The sequence below is a fragment of the Anastrepha obliqua genome, chromosome 4 (genome assembly GCF_027943255.1).
Source record: "Anastrepha obliqua isolate idAnaObli1 chromosome 4, idAnaObli1_1.0, whole genome shotgun sequence".
In the NCBI taxonomy this organism is placed as follows: Eukaryota; Metazoa; Arthropoda; class Insecta; order Diptera; family Tephritidae; genus Anastrepha; species Anastrepha obliqua.
In genome coordinates this window covers 77,007,771-77,025,543 of record NC_072895.1, presented here as the reverse complement: position 1 = coordinate 77,025,543, position 17,773 = coordinate 77,007,771, and the positions used below count along the sequence as shown (strand labels likewise).

At 37.9% G+C, this 17,773-nt stretch overlaps 1 protein-coding gene across 3 annotated transcripts in view; it reads left to right on the top strand.

Annotated features, from left to right (window-relative positions):
- LOC129243842 (nephrin) overlaps positions 1–17,773 on the top strand; it is a 131,834-nt gene that overhangs the window by 50,753 nt on the left and 63,308 nt on the right. For all 3 annotated transcript variants that reach the window (XM_054881192.1, XM_054881191.1, XM_054881190.1), the window contains exons 4-6: positions 1–174; positions 8,393–8,546; positions 11,886–12,022. In XM_054881192.1, coding sequence (XP_054737167.1) covers positions 1–174; positions 8,393–8,546; positions 11,886–12,022 — 465 coding nt within the window. The remainder of the gene's footprint in view (positions 175–8,392; positions 8,547–11,885; positions 12,023–17,773) is intronic.

The window sequence follows — 17,773 nt, the reverse complement described above, 5'->3', positions numbered from 1 at the left end:
GACAACGCGTTGATAAAGTTGAAGAAACTTCTTCAAAGCGATATACTACTAAGTCAACCCTGAACATAAAACCGAATGCTGATGATGACTACACGGAATACACCTGCCAAGCAAAGCACAAAGCATTGCCACCAGACATGCCGATGCGCTCGACTGTTCAACTTTCCGTTCTTTGTAAGTAAATAAGACCTAAAAGTATAAGTAGATATACCGAACGATACCAGACATAATTTGAAAATATTTCATCTTTAATAAGCTCTCTTATATTTTTTCTTAATATAATAAAGGGTGTTTTTTTTAGAGGTTAGGTTTTTAAGATGAAATAAAACGTATATAATTTAATGTTATGACCAAGAATTTAGCTTTATTATAAAGATAAGGGTTTGCCATTATGTTTTAAAAATGATTTCGGGCAAGTGGCCGCCGCGGCTGGCTCGAATAAATTCCAGCCGAGAGGCCCAATTTTCGACCACTTTTTGCAGCAATTGGGGCCGTATGTCAACAATAACGCGCCGAATATTCTCTTCCAAGACGTCAATCGTCTCGGGCTTATCTGCGTAGACAAGCGACTTCACATAGCCCCACAAGAAATAGTCCAGCGGTGTTATATCGCACGATCTTGGAGGCCACGCCACAGGTCCACGGCGCGAGATAATGCGCTCACCAAAAGTTTCCTTCAATAAATCGATTGTTGCGTTGGCTGTATGGCATGTAGCGCCGTCTTGTTGGAACCAAAGGTCGTCCACATCAACATCGTCCAATTCAGGCACGAAAAAGTCATTAAACATGGCTCTATAGCGCTCTCCATTGACTGTAACATTATGGCCGGCTTCATTTTTAAAGAAATATGGACCAATGATTCCCTCTGCCCATAGAGCACACCAAACAGTGACTTTTTGAGGATGTAACGGCGTCTCAGCAATGGCTTGTGGATTATGTTCACTCCAAATGCGACAATTTTGCTTATTGACATACCCATTCAACCAAAAGTGAGCTTCATCGCTGAACAAAATTTTCTTGTGATGCGTCGCGCGTTTCGACGTATTTTCGTAATAAATTTGCACGATTTGCAAACGTTGTTCAGGTGTAAGTCTATTCATTATGAAATGGCAAACCAAACTGAGCATAAATCAAGTGACAGCTGTCAAAAAGACCATCTAGGAAAAAAGTAGTGCCAACTTGAAAACCTAACCTCTAAAAAAAACACCCTTTAATTTGATTTTAGTTTCAACTGATTTGTTTCCAATACTCTGCAATTTGTGGTGCAGAGAACGTCAATGTATAGAGTAGTCTCAATGATAGGAACGCATGGAATTTTGAGGGGTACTCGTCTCACGAAGACTTATCACCACAGACACGTTTTTTACCAAAAGTAGCAGCAATCGATTAATTTGACAACCGACCGCCGGGGTTGGTGCGTGACTACCTTTCGGAGTTCAGAGAGAACGTATGTTCGAATCTCGGTGTAACATCTAAATTAAGAAAAAGTTTTTTCTAATAGCGCTCGGCCCTCGGCAGGCAATGGCAATTCTCCGAGTGTATTTCTGCCATGAAAAAGCTCCTCATAAAAAATATCTGCCGTTCGGAGTCGGCTTAACACTGTAGGTCCCTCCATTTGTGGAACAACATCAAAACGCACACCACAAATAGGAGGGGGAGCTCGGCCAAACACCCAGAAAGGGTGTACGCGCCAATTATATATGGTATACATATAATAATATAATGATTTATATTTTTTCTACTTACTTTTCATTTCATTTATAAACCCTTCTTTTCGAATTATTTCACATTTCCTTACCTATTCAATAAAATATATAAATATCATTTAAAAACAAGTATTCTAAATTCAATAACGACTATTAGTAACGTTACTAGAAAGACAAAAATACCAGCCTTGCCGAGAAGCATGACACAGTCGTAGAGCAACAAAATATATATACCTTAGTACTTCTTACGTACATACGTACACCACAGTTTTGTCACGTGTTTTACAAAATTGCGGCACCAAAAACGCCCCCAATTTAATTCACTTCGCTGACATGTGGTTATTATACATTTCGAGTTTGGCATCAGAATAATAACTATACAGGGTGGAGCATAAGTAATTCTATAACATGAATGTGTATTTTCTGAAAATGGCGTCTGATGGCATTTTGCTTTGATTTTTATGTTACAGCCATATAGAGATACACACCTGAGGAATGGGGAGTTATTGTTGCTACTGCTTTGATAAATTTCCTTTCTGTTGCTTAACGTGGCGTTATATTCGTTGCTGCTGCACCATGTATATGTAATATAAAAGTTAACACACCCCTTATTAAAAGTAAATAATAAAATTAATTATTCACATTTCACTTGCTGCATTTTGATATTTTTAAAGAGGGCGGGCCTTTGCTCCTTGTTCAGTTAAGAATAAGCTTTTGGGATCAAGGACATCTGAGAGTTTCCTCAATCATCCCAGTGTCGCAATCTTTTGTTTTTTAAAGTATTGCAGTATTGCATTGCTATTACATACCCTATGATCAAAAAGTACCGTGAAGGTGATGTTGACTGTTTTCTTCGATTATCAAAGCGTGTCATGGTGCACCCATGAGTACCTTCCATCGGGCCAGACAGTCAATAAAAATATTATTTATCCGTTTTGAAGCATTTGAGAGATGCTGTACATCGCAAATGGCCGGAAATGTGGCAAACAATTCTTGGATTTTGCATGATGATAACGCGCCATCGCACCGAGCCCAAATTGTGCTGGATTATTTGACCAAATACCAAGTAAATACCATTGTGCAAGCACCGTATTCACCTGATATGGGTCCGTGGGACTTCTTTTTGTTTCCCAAGTTGACGTTACCACTTCGTGGAAGGAGATTTCAATCGACAGATTATGGGTGCATGGAGGGCTGGGTTAAACGTTGGCACTTGTGTGTTGCTTCAGACGGGTCATATTTTGAAGGAGATAAAATTAGTTTGTCTGAAATTTAACTCTGTTTTGTTTTATTTAAACATTCCCGGTACTTTCTGATCATAGGGTATATAAATATATATAAAAATATACATATATATATAATTGGCGCTGACACCCTTTTTGGGTGTTTGGCCGAGCTCTCCTCCAATTTATGGTGTATGTCTTTATATTTTTCCATAAATGGAGGGACAGTTTTAAGGCGACTGTGAACGGCAGATATTTTTTATGAGGAGCTTTTTCATGACAGAGATGTACTCGGAGGTTCGCCATTGCCTGCATTTGCCATTTTGATGTTTCACGGAGATTCGAACCAACGTACTCCAAATTCCAAATAATAATCACGCACCAACCCATTCGACTACGGCGGCCGCCTTGCTATTATATAAGCGAACTTTTTTACCGAAAGCTACAATAAAGTTCACCTGGTTTAAGCAAACCATAATTTCCAAAATGGTTTCCTGATAGACTCTAGGGTTAGTTGTTTGTTTGAAGACGTTGATGACGTCTTCTTAGAATAATATGGAAATTTTATTTTTAGTGCAACTGGACAACTGATTTTGAAAAAAATCAGCACGTCAGCAAACCCTGAGGTATATCATTTTATAAAGCTACTTTATTAGAGTATCCGGTGTTGATTTAGAGAACGTTTGCAGATTCATCCCACTCCCCATCCTCCCTTTTTACAAGAGTTCTGCAGGAGTGGTCTCTCGAAAGGATCTTGTTTAGCCTGGAGGAATCCTTCACGAATTCAATGGATTCACAGTACTCGATCCAGAAGTTGCGTTTCGCGTATTAAATGGCTTTTTTGTATTCATTCAAAATAATACGGTACTTTTCAAAGTTTTTGGTTTCTTTTTCGGTCAGCGTCTTGCTCCACCAGGGAGGAAAGTCTTTCTTGCTGAAAGATACTGTACCAGCCACTTTGAAGGCCGTCTGATGGGATCACTGCAAGTGTTTCACCTGCTTGTTCAGTTGATCAGTGGATGAGTAGGAAAAAGTTCGCCTGTTCAATTTATTATTGGAAACCCTATTGAACAGAGACCAGTCGGTTCTTTTAGGGTTCCTGTGGGGACATATGGTTTCCTGTGCGAAATTGATTTCGAAAAAGATCGACCTGTGATCCGAAAATGAATTTCTGTGAGAAACCTTCCAATTATCAACCCTAATGGCAGTCGAATTAGTCGAAATAGTGATATCAAGAACCTCCTCCCAACCGTTTGATGTTTCCGATACTGGAAATACAATCGTGGGAGTGTTGCCCTTGTTCCAAATAAGGAGATTACGGCTAATAATGAAATCAAAAAGAGACTTACCTTGATCATTTATCTAGCTGCTTCTCGAAATGGCGCATTGGCATCGCAGTCGATGAGGATGATCTCTTTATTAAATGCAGGTGAGGCCACCAAACGCCCCACTTCCTCAGGAAGTGCTGTATGCAGAAACCAAATAGTAGCAGTGGCCACTAGATGCTTCTACACGGTCTGCTGTCACGTCTGGTGAGCCGAAATGAGTAGTCAGAAAGACATTAATAGTATTCCTAACGATGATACAAGCCCTAGGCTTACCTTCCGACTGGACATAAAAAAGGTCATAGTGTCTACTCTGGAGGCCCATGATCTAAGACTGCCGAACCCAGGGTTCTTGGATCAGGCATATATCTATGTATTCCTCCCTGAGAATGACACAAAAATTATCGGTGGCTAAACTAGCGTGGCGAAGGTTAATCTGAGCTACCCTTAACATTTCTTCGTTAAAGGATGCTCACCTAAGTCTGTTTTATGGCCGAGATCCGAGGATTTCGTGGAGCTCTTGGCTTCGGGCATCGTGTCCGTCGCAGACGTCCGAAGTTCGTCGGGCTGATTTGATACTTCCCTTATTCCGTCCAGTTCGCCATCCGGAGCATCAGACGCGGGGAAGATCTTAAGTTTGGCCGTCTTGAGCCCAAAACGAAGTTTATGCTTCTTTTCCTCGAGTACCTTCAGGGACTCTTCAGAAATTAGCAGCAGTGCAGTGGAGCTATTTTTCTGAGGTTCCTCCAACTTGATAATAGACCAGTTTTCCATATGAACCTCAGAGTTTTGAAGATTGAGGCCGTGGAGGATATTTGGAACCAAATGCGGGCCACGCTACAGTCACGGCAGATATCTCCCGAGTCGAAAATATGTAGGAATCTGTCCTTGGTTTGCCATGAGGTATTCGACTATCATTTCTGGCAACCGTCCCTCAATGGCACCTCAATTGACCAGCATCTCCCTACCAATATGGGATCTTGCGTCTACGAGGGTAACATGGTGATCCCTGGCCACCTCGCAGCCGCAACCACCGCACTTGTTGTGGGGCTCTCAACTCCCTGAGTCGAGAAATTTTTAATTTTCTTGGCAGCGCTCTTAACCGCTAGTTGGTTCTGAGGATTTTTATGTGATTGGATTAGTGAAAATGTTTACTTCCAGCACTCTCGTAGAGATATTAGAGGCCACGTTGATATACAATATTTATGGGATGAGTCTTTTTTTTTTTAATAAGTACACAAATAAATAATTGTATGCATTTTTGTGTGATTGTATTGTTGAATAATCGAAGGATTGTATTATTTTAGTAGTAGCTAAAGCTCATGAAAATTGTTCCAGTATATTTTTATATTCCATTGTATTGTGGAAGTAATCGTATATATAGAAAGATAAATACGTTGAATATTAATTTGATTAATTTGATATTGGTATTGTGAGAGTTTATGTGAACCTATATACAGTTAATGCGTTGCGCTAAATGTGTTTCTTTCAGTTCATGAAGAACCCATGTATCGAGTTTTTGGCAACTGTGCTATGTTGTTTTAAGGGGTTATATACATACCTTGTGAGCCTGAAAAAACGGACGATTGTCATAATTTTTATAAAATATGTTTTAGAACTTTTATTCAAATGAGGCATATATCATACTGAAGGGTAACTCTCGAAGAATACATTTTGGTGTTTTTATTTTAAAAAATGTTATTATTTATTGTTGATATCACACCTCCCCCAAAACCCCGTTTTTTAGAAGAGGCTTGCGAAGATCACGGTAGCGCATGCGCAGCTCAACTGAAATCAAAAAAATTAAATGATTATTTTAGAAAAATGTTTTTTAGTGAATCTGAACGCTTTATTTACCCAAAAAATTTTTTTCTCGATATGAAAACAGCTTTGCACCAAAAAAACGATTTTTGAGGGGCTGAAAAATTAATTTTCCAACGAACGCCAAACGAAAACTACGTAACCGATTAAAAATTTTTTTTTTACTGATTGACAGCTAAATGATGACCAACTATCAAATAACAAAATGAGTTTTACATTTGTACTACGTCTGCAAACTAAAAAACTCCCCTGAAGCCATCTATGAGTGAAATCCACAATTACTTAGTTGCCAACCCAATATTTTTAACATTTAACTATAAATGTTAATATGCAACTGAAAAACGGACTTAAATGTGTGCATATGTGTATATTTACATAGGCGATAACTCCTTACGCGATTTTGGCCGAATTTAACAAAGCGCGTTTCTTTCTTGTGCTAACCGGCGCCAATTGGACACACCAAGTGAAGCCAAGTCCTTCTCCACCTGATCTTTCCAACGCAGAGGAGGTCTTTCTCTTCCTCTACTACCACCAGCTGGTACCGCATCGAATACTTTCAGAGCCGGAGCGTTTGTATCCAATCGGACGACATGACCAAGCCAACGTTGACCAACTCAAATAGATGTACGTGGTGGATACTTCGCAGAAGTATAAGGGATACAATAATATCAAAAAAATCGAATTATAGTTTTCTTCTAATATGCATCATGTAAATTATTAATCATTTTAAGGCACTTAATGCACATATGGTATACGAGGTCTGTTAGAAAAGTATCCAACTTTGTTTTTTATTTCTAACACCTGACAAATTTGAATTATGCGCGCTTGCATAAGTAGACCTGTAACCATCCTGCACATGTGTGAATTTTTTCCCACCTTACGCTAGGGTCAGTTGCTGTCAAGCAGTGTGAACGTACCATGGTATTTAGTGCTCTCGTCGGTTTTTGAATACAAGCAAAATGACGGAACGATTGGAGCAGCGTTACTGCATAACATTTTGCCAGAAACTGGGCGATAGCCAGGTGGAAACCATTCGAAAGATTCGGACGGCTTTCGGTGATGATGCTATGGGCATCACACAGATTAAGGAGTGGTTCAATCGGTTTAAAAACGGTCGCACATCGGCGGAGAGCGAGCCACGCTCTGGTCGGCCATCAACAAGCCGACATGAGCATGTCATTGCCAAAGTGAACGCTGTGGTGATGTGGGACCGTCGTGTGACTATCCGAGAAATTGCAGAAGAGGTAAATGTCAGCATTTTTTCGGCTCACTCCATTGTGACCGAAGATTTGGCCATGAAGAGAGTGGCGGCAAAAATTTGTGCCGAAGCTACTGACGGCGGAGCAAAAGAAACTTCGTGTTGAAGTCTCACAGGACATGCTGGACTCCATAAACAGTGATCCTGACTTCATGAACACCATTATCACTGGTGATGAGTCCTGGGTGTACGGGTACGAGTACTAAATACCATGTTAAGTTCACACAGCTTGACAGCAACTGACCCTAGCGACAGGCGGGAAAAAATTCTCACATGTGCAGGAAGGTTACAGGTCTACTCATGCAAAGTCGGATACTTTTCTAACAGACCTCGCATGTCGAGTATGAACCCAATTAGACCTTAAATTATATTTTTATTTTATTCCATTTTTTCATTTTATATTCTATAGTATGTTATTTATATTATATATGATATATGACTTAGTGTCATACTTAGTGTATTGAACCTCCGATTGGATGATACATGAGCATTGGGATTATATTTTTGCTCTTTAGATAGCGAAAGAAGAGGAACGGGTCACATAAGAAACAAAATTAACACCGATAACAATCGAGGCTTGAAAGTTAACGGAAAACCACTTTTTCCAACAAATGTTAGCTGAGACTATAACTCTGCCATCATGTCGACACAGTATTAGACTTGTCATCGACGAATTGCTTTTCTCGAGGTTTGCTCAGTGAATGAATTTTACATTTTCTACTTTTATGTCACGGTTGAAATTTACGATATCTCTTCTCACCTTAATTAGGGAGTAACGAAACGTTTCGAATACTGACTTGGGTTGAGTACATATTCCAATAGTTACTGTTCAGCTAACTTTAGTAATTTAATTCCATATATTCAATGTAGAAATATGTTAATCATAACTCAGTCGCCCAAGTCAAGTCTTTACTCTACCCATACAACTCTGTTCTTTCATCGGTTGGATTTCAATACCCTCGTTTGCTCTCCTGAATAACCTAAAGAAGTTTAAAAAATTAATTAAGAATTGCATAATTGGTTTAGAATTGGCATTAACCAAACATTTATTAATTTCAGATCCTCCTGGGCCTCCCTACATCGAAGGCTATACACAGGGCGAAATTCTGCGAAGGGGTCAAACAGTGGAACTGATATGTCGAAGTAGAGGTGGAAATCCACCAGCGCAATTGATTTGGTATAAAAATGGATCCCAAATACGGATGGCTTATAGGTAAGTTATCATTGAGCTTGCTAAACGCAACTGTAATTCACTAATAACAATTTTCATACACTAAGTCTATGTTCACTTGTGGGTAGTGGAGAAGATAAGCGACCTTCTTTTAAATTTTGCAACACCACGTGCTGACTTCAATATTTTTATAGAAAAGTTTGGTGTTTTTAGCATAAATTTATGTATAACGTTTTCACTTATGAGATTTATTTGTTTTTCAGTGAGTTGAAAAATTTATCTAGCCAAAAACACGGAATTAACCCGTGAATATTATCATGTGATGATTTATTACCATAATCCACGTGGGTTATCGAGACAGGAGTGTAGTGATCAACTTCCTTCTACTTTAGCGTTAAATAACCTCACTTAGCCCCGGGGACAGGTTGGTACAACGAGTTCCAGCATGATCGTCGATCAGCATACACTCAATATTGCATTAACATTTTGTCGAAAAAACACTGGTTCTCGTTGGATACCGCATAAATTTACAATTTGAAACTCCGCTCGTCCTAGATCATTATGAATGTGTGTTACATGCACGCAGATTCTCTTCCAGTTATTAGCTGATTCTAGCATAAAATCAACAATAATTGGTCCGCACCGGTCCTACTAGTGGTACATCGAACGAAACCTTTCCTTTTCTGAAATTTCTTTACGCCTTGCTCTATCGTTTTGTTCGGATAGCCTTATAAAGGGGTTTCCAATAACAGGGTTATTTAAATATATAAAAGGCTATCGAGAGATGATTAACTTTTTTTTATGGTCGGAATTGGATGATATTGATGTGGACAACGTTTATTTTCAACAAGACGGTGCTACGTGCCACACAAGCAACGAAACCATTGATCTTTTACGGGAAAAGTTTCCGGACCGAGTTACCTTTCGAAGAGGTTAACACCTTATGACTTTTTTCTTTGAGGCCACATGAAAGAGAAGGTCTACGCCAACAGCCCAGGGTCGATTCAAGACCTCAAAGATGGAATTCGTGAGGCTATCGAGGACATAGAGCAGCCACTTTGCAATTCGGTAATGGAAAATTTCATGAAAAGGATATTGTCCTGTAAGCGTGGCCGTGGTGGTCATTTGCCTGATGTTATTTTGCACTACTAACGGCATACCTTTCTCTTTATAATGAAATAAACATCCGAGCATTTATATTAAAAAATAACATTTTTCTTTTAATATCAAAATAACACCTCTTATTGGAAAACCCTTTGCATATATACTGACTTAATTTATTTTGCCAAAATATCTATCGGCAGTAGCCCTGCAATTGCCCGGAAGCCGCAGATAGCTCGGAAAGCACTTAGCCGATAGACGGCTATTAGATCGGTGCCGCGTACAAAAGAACTGAGCTGGCAACCCTGCTATAAATATTATGTAATAATATTGGCTATGGGAATAAGTTTCCGCCCTCGTAAAAGAGATGTTGCTGCTGATATTATTTTTTAGTTCGCTCTAGTAATATACGGGTGATTTGAAGGTGTATATGTAAGGTCTCGATCGCATTAGTTGCCATTCGTTTGAAACGTAAAGATCCTTTTTTTCTGACGACAAAAATGTTTACGTTCGTCCCGAAAAAACAGCATTTGTGGGAAGTCATCCTTCATTATTACTTTTTAAAGAAAAGTGCAGCTGAAACGTGTCGTATATTGCATCACAGCCCACTATTAGCCCCAGATTATTGGATTCTGCATACTTGACGACTTCTCTTAGCTCACTCGAAGGAGGTGGCTGGAAAGAGTCGTAGGCTAGGTAGGCCGAAACTATGATAGCTTCGACACTGTTCCCACTTTTCAAGTTCTTTATTTTTACAGCAACGATATCTCCGGAGCATAGCTCTTTTAACATCGTGTGTTCGATCAACCGCGGCATGATAATACATGCTCACAGATACGCTTGTGACATACCCATAGTGTTTTGCATGCCTATGGCGCAGGAGAGCCGTAGACGCTTTGCTATACTGCAGAAATAATTTAATTTTTAAATTAATTTTAAATTAATAAATGATAAATCTTAAATAGAAGACGAAGTCGTAGAACCCTCAGACTTTTATGTTTAAGCTGCCTATGGTATGCTACCACTTAGAATAACTCTCAGCTTTAAAACATTCAGAAAAGCTATTCAGGTGGTGAAGGTGATCATGGCGGCTACTGTAAGCCTCATGCCAATATATCCTTGATCGCTATAATTGTCGTCTTATGGCCGTCAAAACAAGCTAAAGCTTGCAACTTACACCTTGATATTTAACACCTCTCTCGAGGAGTTTGAGTCGTTAAAGTTCTAAAGTTAAACACTAAATAGGAAAATTTGCAGTCGGTGTTTGCTCCGTGATGTGCACAATGCTTTCCATTATGCTGCAGGGCAATTGCAAAAACTATTGCGGTTAACTCCACACTTGTTTGAGAACGTAATTCCTTGGCCTGACAGTCAAAACCCGTAGGTGAGCAATAGAGAATAAATCATGTAACAGATGCAATCAACTGTTCCATGTTTTGCGCGAAGGTGAAGTGTCCTGTGAACTAAGTAAAGCGGCAAGCTACAAAAGAAATTTTTCTGTGGTGGCTTTAGCGCAGCTTCGTATAGGAGCTGTTAATATAATCCTGAAGCTATATATAGTATGTACAAATTAATTTCAAATAAAGAGTTATTTTATGTTACTTACTTTGCACGAATATAATTGAAGAAAACACTCAAAGTTGAATTTATCAGCTTGTCTAGTATGCATAAATTAGTGCGTTATCCGCTCATTTTGATATTTAATTTGACTGAGATGCCTATTTATATCAGTCTGAATAAATAGGACAAGATAGATTATAATAGGCCTCTTCTGTTCGCCCATCATTAGCCAATGGCGAATAGATGAAGCAACTGGTATAAATGAATATACATATATTGGCAACGCCGGAATAGAGCTGCCTTGAATTGCATGTGTTTGTAAGATGTGAGTTATACTAGTCTAATGAGCTATAACCATATTCGCTAGCGGCGAATCTTACGCGATAACTTTGTTGTTGCTTTCGGATGCAAATTTTTCGCTAAGTTAATCGAGCATAGAGATTCCGAGCGGGGAAATGGCGAATAAAAGAGGCTTAATGTTAGTTAACAATTGTGAATAACACAACCGCTGGTGCAAACGGCAAATATTGTAAACAAAAATAAGAATTGTCGAATAGTTTAAAGTTAGTAAATTGCACTACTGATGTAATATATGGTATATGGAATAGGGTATATAAATAAAGTGTTAATATTTTAATATATTATAGAAAAATGTTTACATATTAAAAAAGTGTAATCAAAAAATTACTTGATTTTTAATTTCCATATTACCCTTTTTAGGACTGCTGGGCGCCTTTCCGAAAACATATACACCTTTACTGCAGAAGCAAGCGACAATAATGCACGTTTTCGATGCGAAGCTAGCAACGTTATGTCTCAAACACCTTTGAAAGCAGAAATAGATATAACAGTACTGTGTAAGTAAATAAAGTAAAAATATATTTAGGTATATGTACATGAACAGACAGAGACGAAGAAAAATCTTAAAAAAAAAAAGAAAGTAAATATAATGAAGTATGATAAAATCTATGAATTTATTATATTATATATTAAACAGTAATTAAAATTTACCAAATTTTTTTTTTGTTATTTTTCAATTGGCCACGAACTCAATTATTCCCACATTTTATTTTCGTAAAAACATTTTTTATCTATTTCTTTTGGGAGGCTCTAAATTTTCCTAATAAAAATAGTTTTTTATTTTGCAAATACAAATTTTTATAGCGTTGTAAAACCAACGAGCAAAAACAAATGGTGACTTAAATTATGCAGTCAGACTCAAGATTAATCAACGTGTTAATTAAACTTGACAGTTGTGTACTTTTTTTTTGGATAAATTATATCAATAATATCAAAGAAAGTAAACAAAATCAGCAATGTATTTAATGGCACAATTGACCGCCAGATTATGGGATTATGGCATTCAAAATTCGTTGTTATATTTTATAATAAAAAATAATGTATCAAAGCCATTGTAGATGATTTTATTAAAATTATGTATCTCTACTTACCTTTTTTCCTTGCCGGGGCCTATATTCGTTAACGTTTCTCCTCTGTTTCACAAAACTAATCAATAAATGATTGCAAATAATCGAAAACTCAAAGGTGCACTTCAAAATTTATCGTAATAACCCAGGAATTATTAATGAATCCAGGATGGAATTTTTTATGACTTTACGGATTAAGGAATTAAGCTCAAAACTGGAGATAATCTAGCATATCAAATAGGATTACTATCGATGAACCTGCTGTGCTTCGACCCGTAACACTTGATTTCCATTTAGGTTGAATAGTGTGCGAGGTCTCTTTGTTTCTCGAGTTATAAATATATCGCACTTGTTACGTTAAAGCGTAACAACTCAAAATCTGAACATTTTCAGTAGAGACGAAAAACTGTTTCCGTAAATATTAATAATATAGGTATTACAAGGGAAAAAATATGTAATTGCACGAAAATATAATTAAAAACAATATAACGGATGTTTCATTCTTATTTGTTTAGTAGTTGCGCTAAAATAACAAATTTTTGAGTGGTTACTCTTTTCTTTTTCTTTTTGAGTTGTTACGCTTTAACGTAACAAGTGCGATATGTAAACCTAACTTTTCAAAGCTTACGTACGTTACATATGTATGTTTAGTTTGAAAATGCGCCTACTTTATTTTATATTTGGCTCGAAAGATAAAAATATAATGGACAAATATTACATATAGTACATATGTGAATAAAAAACCTTCCGTAAATACACATAACAGCTCTTTGTATACAAAATTTCTTAATATAATATTAATTCCTTATTCTAATCACCCATCTACACAAATATGGATATTGTGGCGCACTTTCACGAAACCAAACGAATGAAATACAAAAAAAATGAATGCCAGATGACAAGACAGAAATTGTCAGAGAATACGGTTGCAACATCTCGAAATTACGATAGCTGTTAAGCATATATAAGCAGAGGTGCATGCGCTCAAAGTAATCAGTTTTAAATTGAGTGTGCGAACGTGTAAACGTGTAGTAATGCGGTTAAGAAATTCAGTAAACAAGCAAGTTGTGTTTCCATTAGTTTGACACTTTTATTTAGCAATCCAGTGATAGAATTCAAAGGAATTATAGAGACGTAACCATGGTAAGGGAGGAAAACGTAACAATTGGTCTCAGAAGTGTTAAAAGAAGTAGTTGGAACAACGTGGCTTATTAACTTCAAGAAACAAATCAGAGTTGCAAGTACTACTACGCAAAGCTACGTAGACAGAGGAGATCTATGTAGATGAATATGTGTTCCAGCCGTAAGCTGAGAAATTGACCAAAGTGGAAAAGAAGGTAGAGATTCCAGGACCATCACCAGGAGTAGACATGAACGTGAATGTGGCTGCAATAGCTTAAATGTCATCGTAGATGTTACAAATGTCGACGCAATATCATCGCAGTCGGCGGAAATTTCATCGCAGATCTCGCAAGTCAGGGGAGTTGTCGTCGCAAATAAAGGGTGATCAATGTGATCTACTTCCTCCAATGTGGAGGTACTTTTTCCATAGGGTTTGTGTTTGACAAATCACGCGTGACTAACTAAACACATAATTTTTTTCAGTATTTATTGACATTTCATCATGAAAAGACTTACGTCTTAAAAACGTTTACAAATCGTACAATTGTATTACGAAAATCGACACTCTGTGAAAAGTGTTCATCGCGCGTTCAGGCCAATTTATGGTGTACATAGCCATTCAGCAAGTATCCCATTTTTGGTTTAGTGGCTACGTCAATAAGCAAAATTACCGTACTTGGGCTGAAGAGCAATCTGAAGCCATTCAAAATCAGCCAATGCATCCTTTGAAAACAACCGTTCGGTGCGGCCTATGGGCTGGAGGAATCTTCGGTCAATATTTCTTCAAAGAGAGGCTGGAGCCAATGTAACAGTGAATGTCGAACATTAATGCGCCATTATAAACGACTTTTTGATCTCCACAACATGGTTGTTTGGTTCCAATAAGACGGCGCTAATTGCCATGCACCCCGTTAAACAATGGATTTACTACGTCATCGTTTCGCTGAGCAATTTATCTCCCGGCTCGGACCAGTGGATTGGCCACCAAGATCGTGTGATATCACACTTTTGAACTTTTATTTATGGGATCTAAATGGACTTTTATTTGTGGCGTTTTATGTACAGTGACAGTGACAGTAAATGATTTGTGGATAAACCAGATTCGATTGAGGCATTGGAAGCCAACATTACTAAAGTCATTCAACGGCACTGTGCCATTCCCAATCTTTAAGTTCTAGTTTGAAACAACATCAATAACAAATCACTGGAGTACTGCACATAAGTTTGCTGCACTAGTTGTCTCACTTACGGGTTCCACCGCCAAAGTACTGCAGGCAATTCCAGAAGCCGATCGGGGTAACTATGAAAGCCTAATGACAGCAATAGAGAGACGTTACGCGATTGACCACAGGCACAAAATGTTCTAGATGGAACTAACGAATCACAACCAGAGAACAAATGAGACCTTGTAGGAATATGCAACAGAGATCGAGCAGTGAATGCAATTGGCGTATGCGAAGGAGGTATACGAAACACCGAAACGAAAAACGTTTTCGGAAACAGTGTATTTTGCACTTGCGGACTCGTTGTTCTGCTGCTGCCATTACCTTGAATAGGTTCACCTTGGTAGTTTTACTTAAACATTTTTGACAGATACAGTAATTTTTAAAGTTTCATAAATTGTTCATATTGCTAATAGCGCTGTCATATCGTTAAAAGTTATAAATAAAAATACCGGCTTCCTTGCTTTGGTGTCTTGAATTTGTGCAGCTTGCAAATCCGCATCATGTTTTTTGTTTTCTTATACAATTTATGGCTCGAAACCACATTACAAAGTAAGCATTATAAGCCGTGATGTACATATTTTGTGCAATAAGATTAAGTGAATGAAAATGAAAATGCCGTGAATTATGTTCCGGAATATTCCGGCAGTCACTAAAACAGCGTTTCAGAATTGGGAATTTGGGCGACTTTGTAAAGAATTCAGATATTCCCTATGCCAGGTTGCTAGAAGCCTTGATACGTATTTTAAAAACATTGCCAGTAGTCGAGCTTATTACCGATTTCTTGCAGGCTGCCTGCACATTTGTCTTAATAACTCTTAGTGCCTCAAAAACTGCATATATTGATCGCGTAGTTGTGTATTCTTTAACCCTGGATCACTAAACATTCTTATAATAGACCACTCACACCTGCAGTTTTGCTAATTCCCGTCACACCACCTCACTAACATAACTTTCATAAATAGTTAAATAGAAATAATGTAATACTTCTCTAAATTTACACTCAAAGTTGGAAATAAACAAAGCAAATATAAAAATATACTTGTTTTTAATTTATAGTCTGTGAGACGAATGATTAGTGACATAGTAACACTGATTTCAGCTTAGTGATCTAGGGTTTCCAAGCGTCTAGGTGTTTGCAAAACAGCGGTTCTCCCTTAAAAGGAAGATCAACAAAATATTTTCCATCCGTCTGGCGAGATGCCGTATTCCGAAAGTGTTATTCCACAAAAAGGTCATCGGGGTTTATTGATAGATGTGGTTTGGATATCTCGATCTCCCCAAATTTATGAGGTTGCGATAGCGATTTGGTTACCGACGTTGTTGACCATTTTTTGTTGAAGATGAAGATATCCTAGATATGCTGAGTTCTGCGGTGACGCAATCGTGGTCATTGTAACAGAGGGCGATGCTGTAGGTATTGTTGAATGTACTTCGGGATTCTCTTCAGAAGACTCTGCCAGTAACGTAGTGTGATGACCTTGGTTGCATGGACATTGCAATAGCAAAACTTATACTTATACATACACATGCCGCACAAAGTCTGCGTTCACCCTACAATAACTTTTTAGTGAATGAAACACACAACCTGATTTTATAATTTTTTTAAATTTGTATATATTTATATGTTTAAGTTTCAAAAACAAAAATAAATTTGAAGATTCCTCGCATACGTTTTTAGATAACGGTGAATAATGGCTGTAACAAGTAAATAAAGCGACCATAAAGTCTGCGTTCAGTCTTAAAGTCTAATACAAAAACATGATATGCTATATGCAAAAATTAAATCTAATATTTAGTTGGATATCCACGTTGCTTCAGGACTTCACTCAGCCTATTTGGCATTGAACTTACTAGTTTCTCTGTTTCCTCTGCTGTTATCTTCCTCCATTCTGCCTGCATGGCACTCCGCAAAACCTCTTTACTAGTAATCACTTGCTTACGTATTCTTTTTTCCAATAGATCCCACAGATGCTCGATGGGGTTAAGATCTGGGGACTGTGGCGGTGTTTTAAGCTGTTTTGGGGGCGTTGTACAAGAGCCAAAGCTTAACGATCTCGGCTGTGTGCTTCGGGTCGTTATTTTGTTGAAACCAAAATGTTCTTGATAAGCCGAGATTTTCTGCACTTTGCTTTAAATTCCGTTTTAATATGTTCAAGTATACCCATTTATCCATCGTCGAATCAATAAATTCTAACTGACCCACCCCATTTGCCGCCATGCAGCCCCAAACCATAACCCCGCCACCTCCGTGCTTAACCGTGCCAACAAGATTTTGCTTTTCAAGAGCAGTTCCAGGTTTTCGCCAAACAATTTGACGGCCTTTTATTCCGAATATACAAAATTTACTTTCGTCTGAAAATATTACTTTTTTCCAGAACTCGGGAGGCTTATTTATGTACTCATTAGCAAACTGAATGCGTTTACGTCTGTTCACAAGAGAAATGAAAGGCTTTCTTCGGGCGACTCTACCTGGTATCCAGCTTGACGTAGAACTTTTCTGGCAGTTTCAGCGCAAATACTTTTTTTAAATGTTTGATTTATGTTTTCAACTAATTTTGGGATGTAATCCGGGGGTTAACCTTTGCCAAGTTGATTATAGAACGCTCTTCCCGGGTCGGTAATTTTTTCGGACGCCCTGACCTGGGCTTAGATGTAAAAATTCCAGTTTGCCGAAAATTTGTTACAACTCGCTGAATAGAGGAATATGTTCTTCCAATAGATTTTCCAATATTTCGGAAACGTTTTCCGTCTTTCCACATTTTTATAACTATTTTCCTCTCAGAAACCCTTATTTCTTTTCCCTTTCCTTATATGTTCTTTAATTATCTCCAGT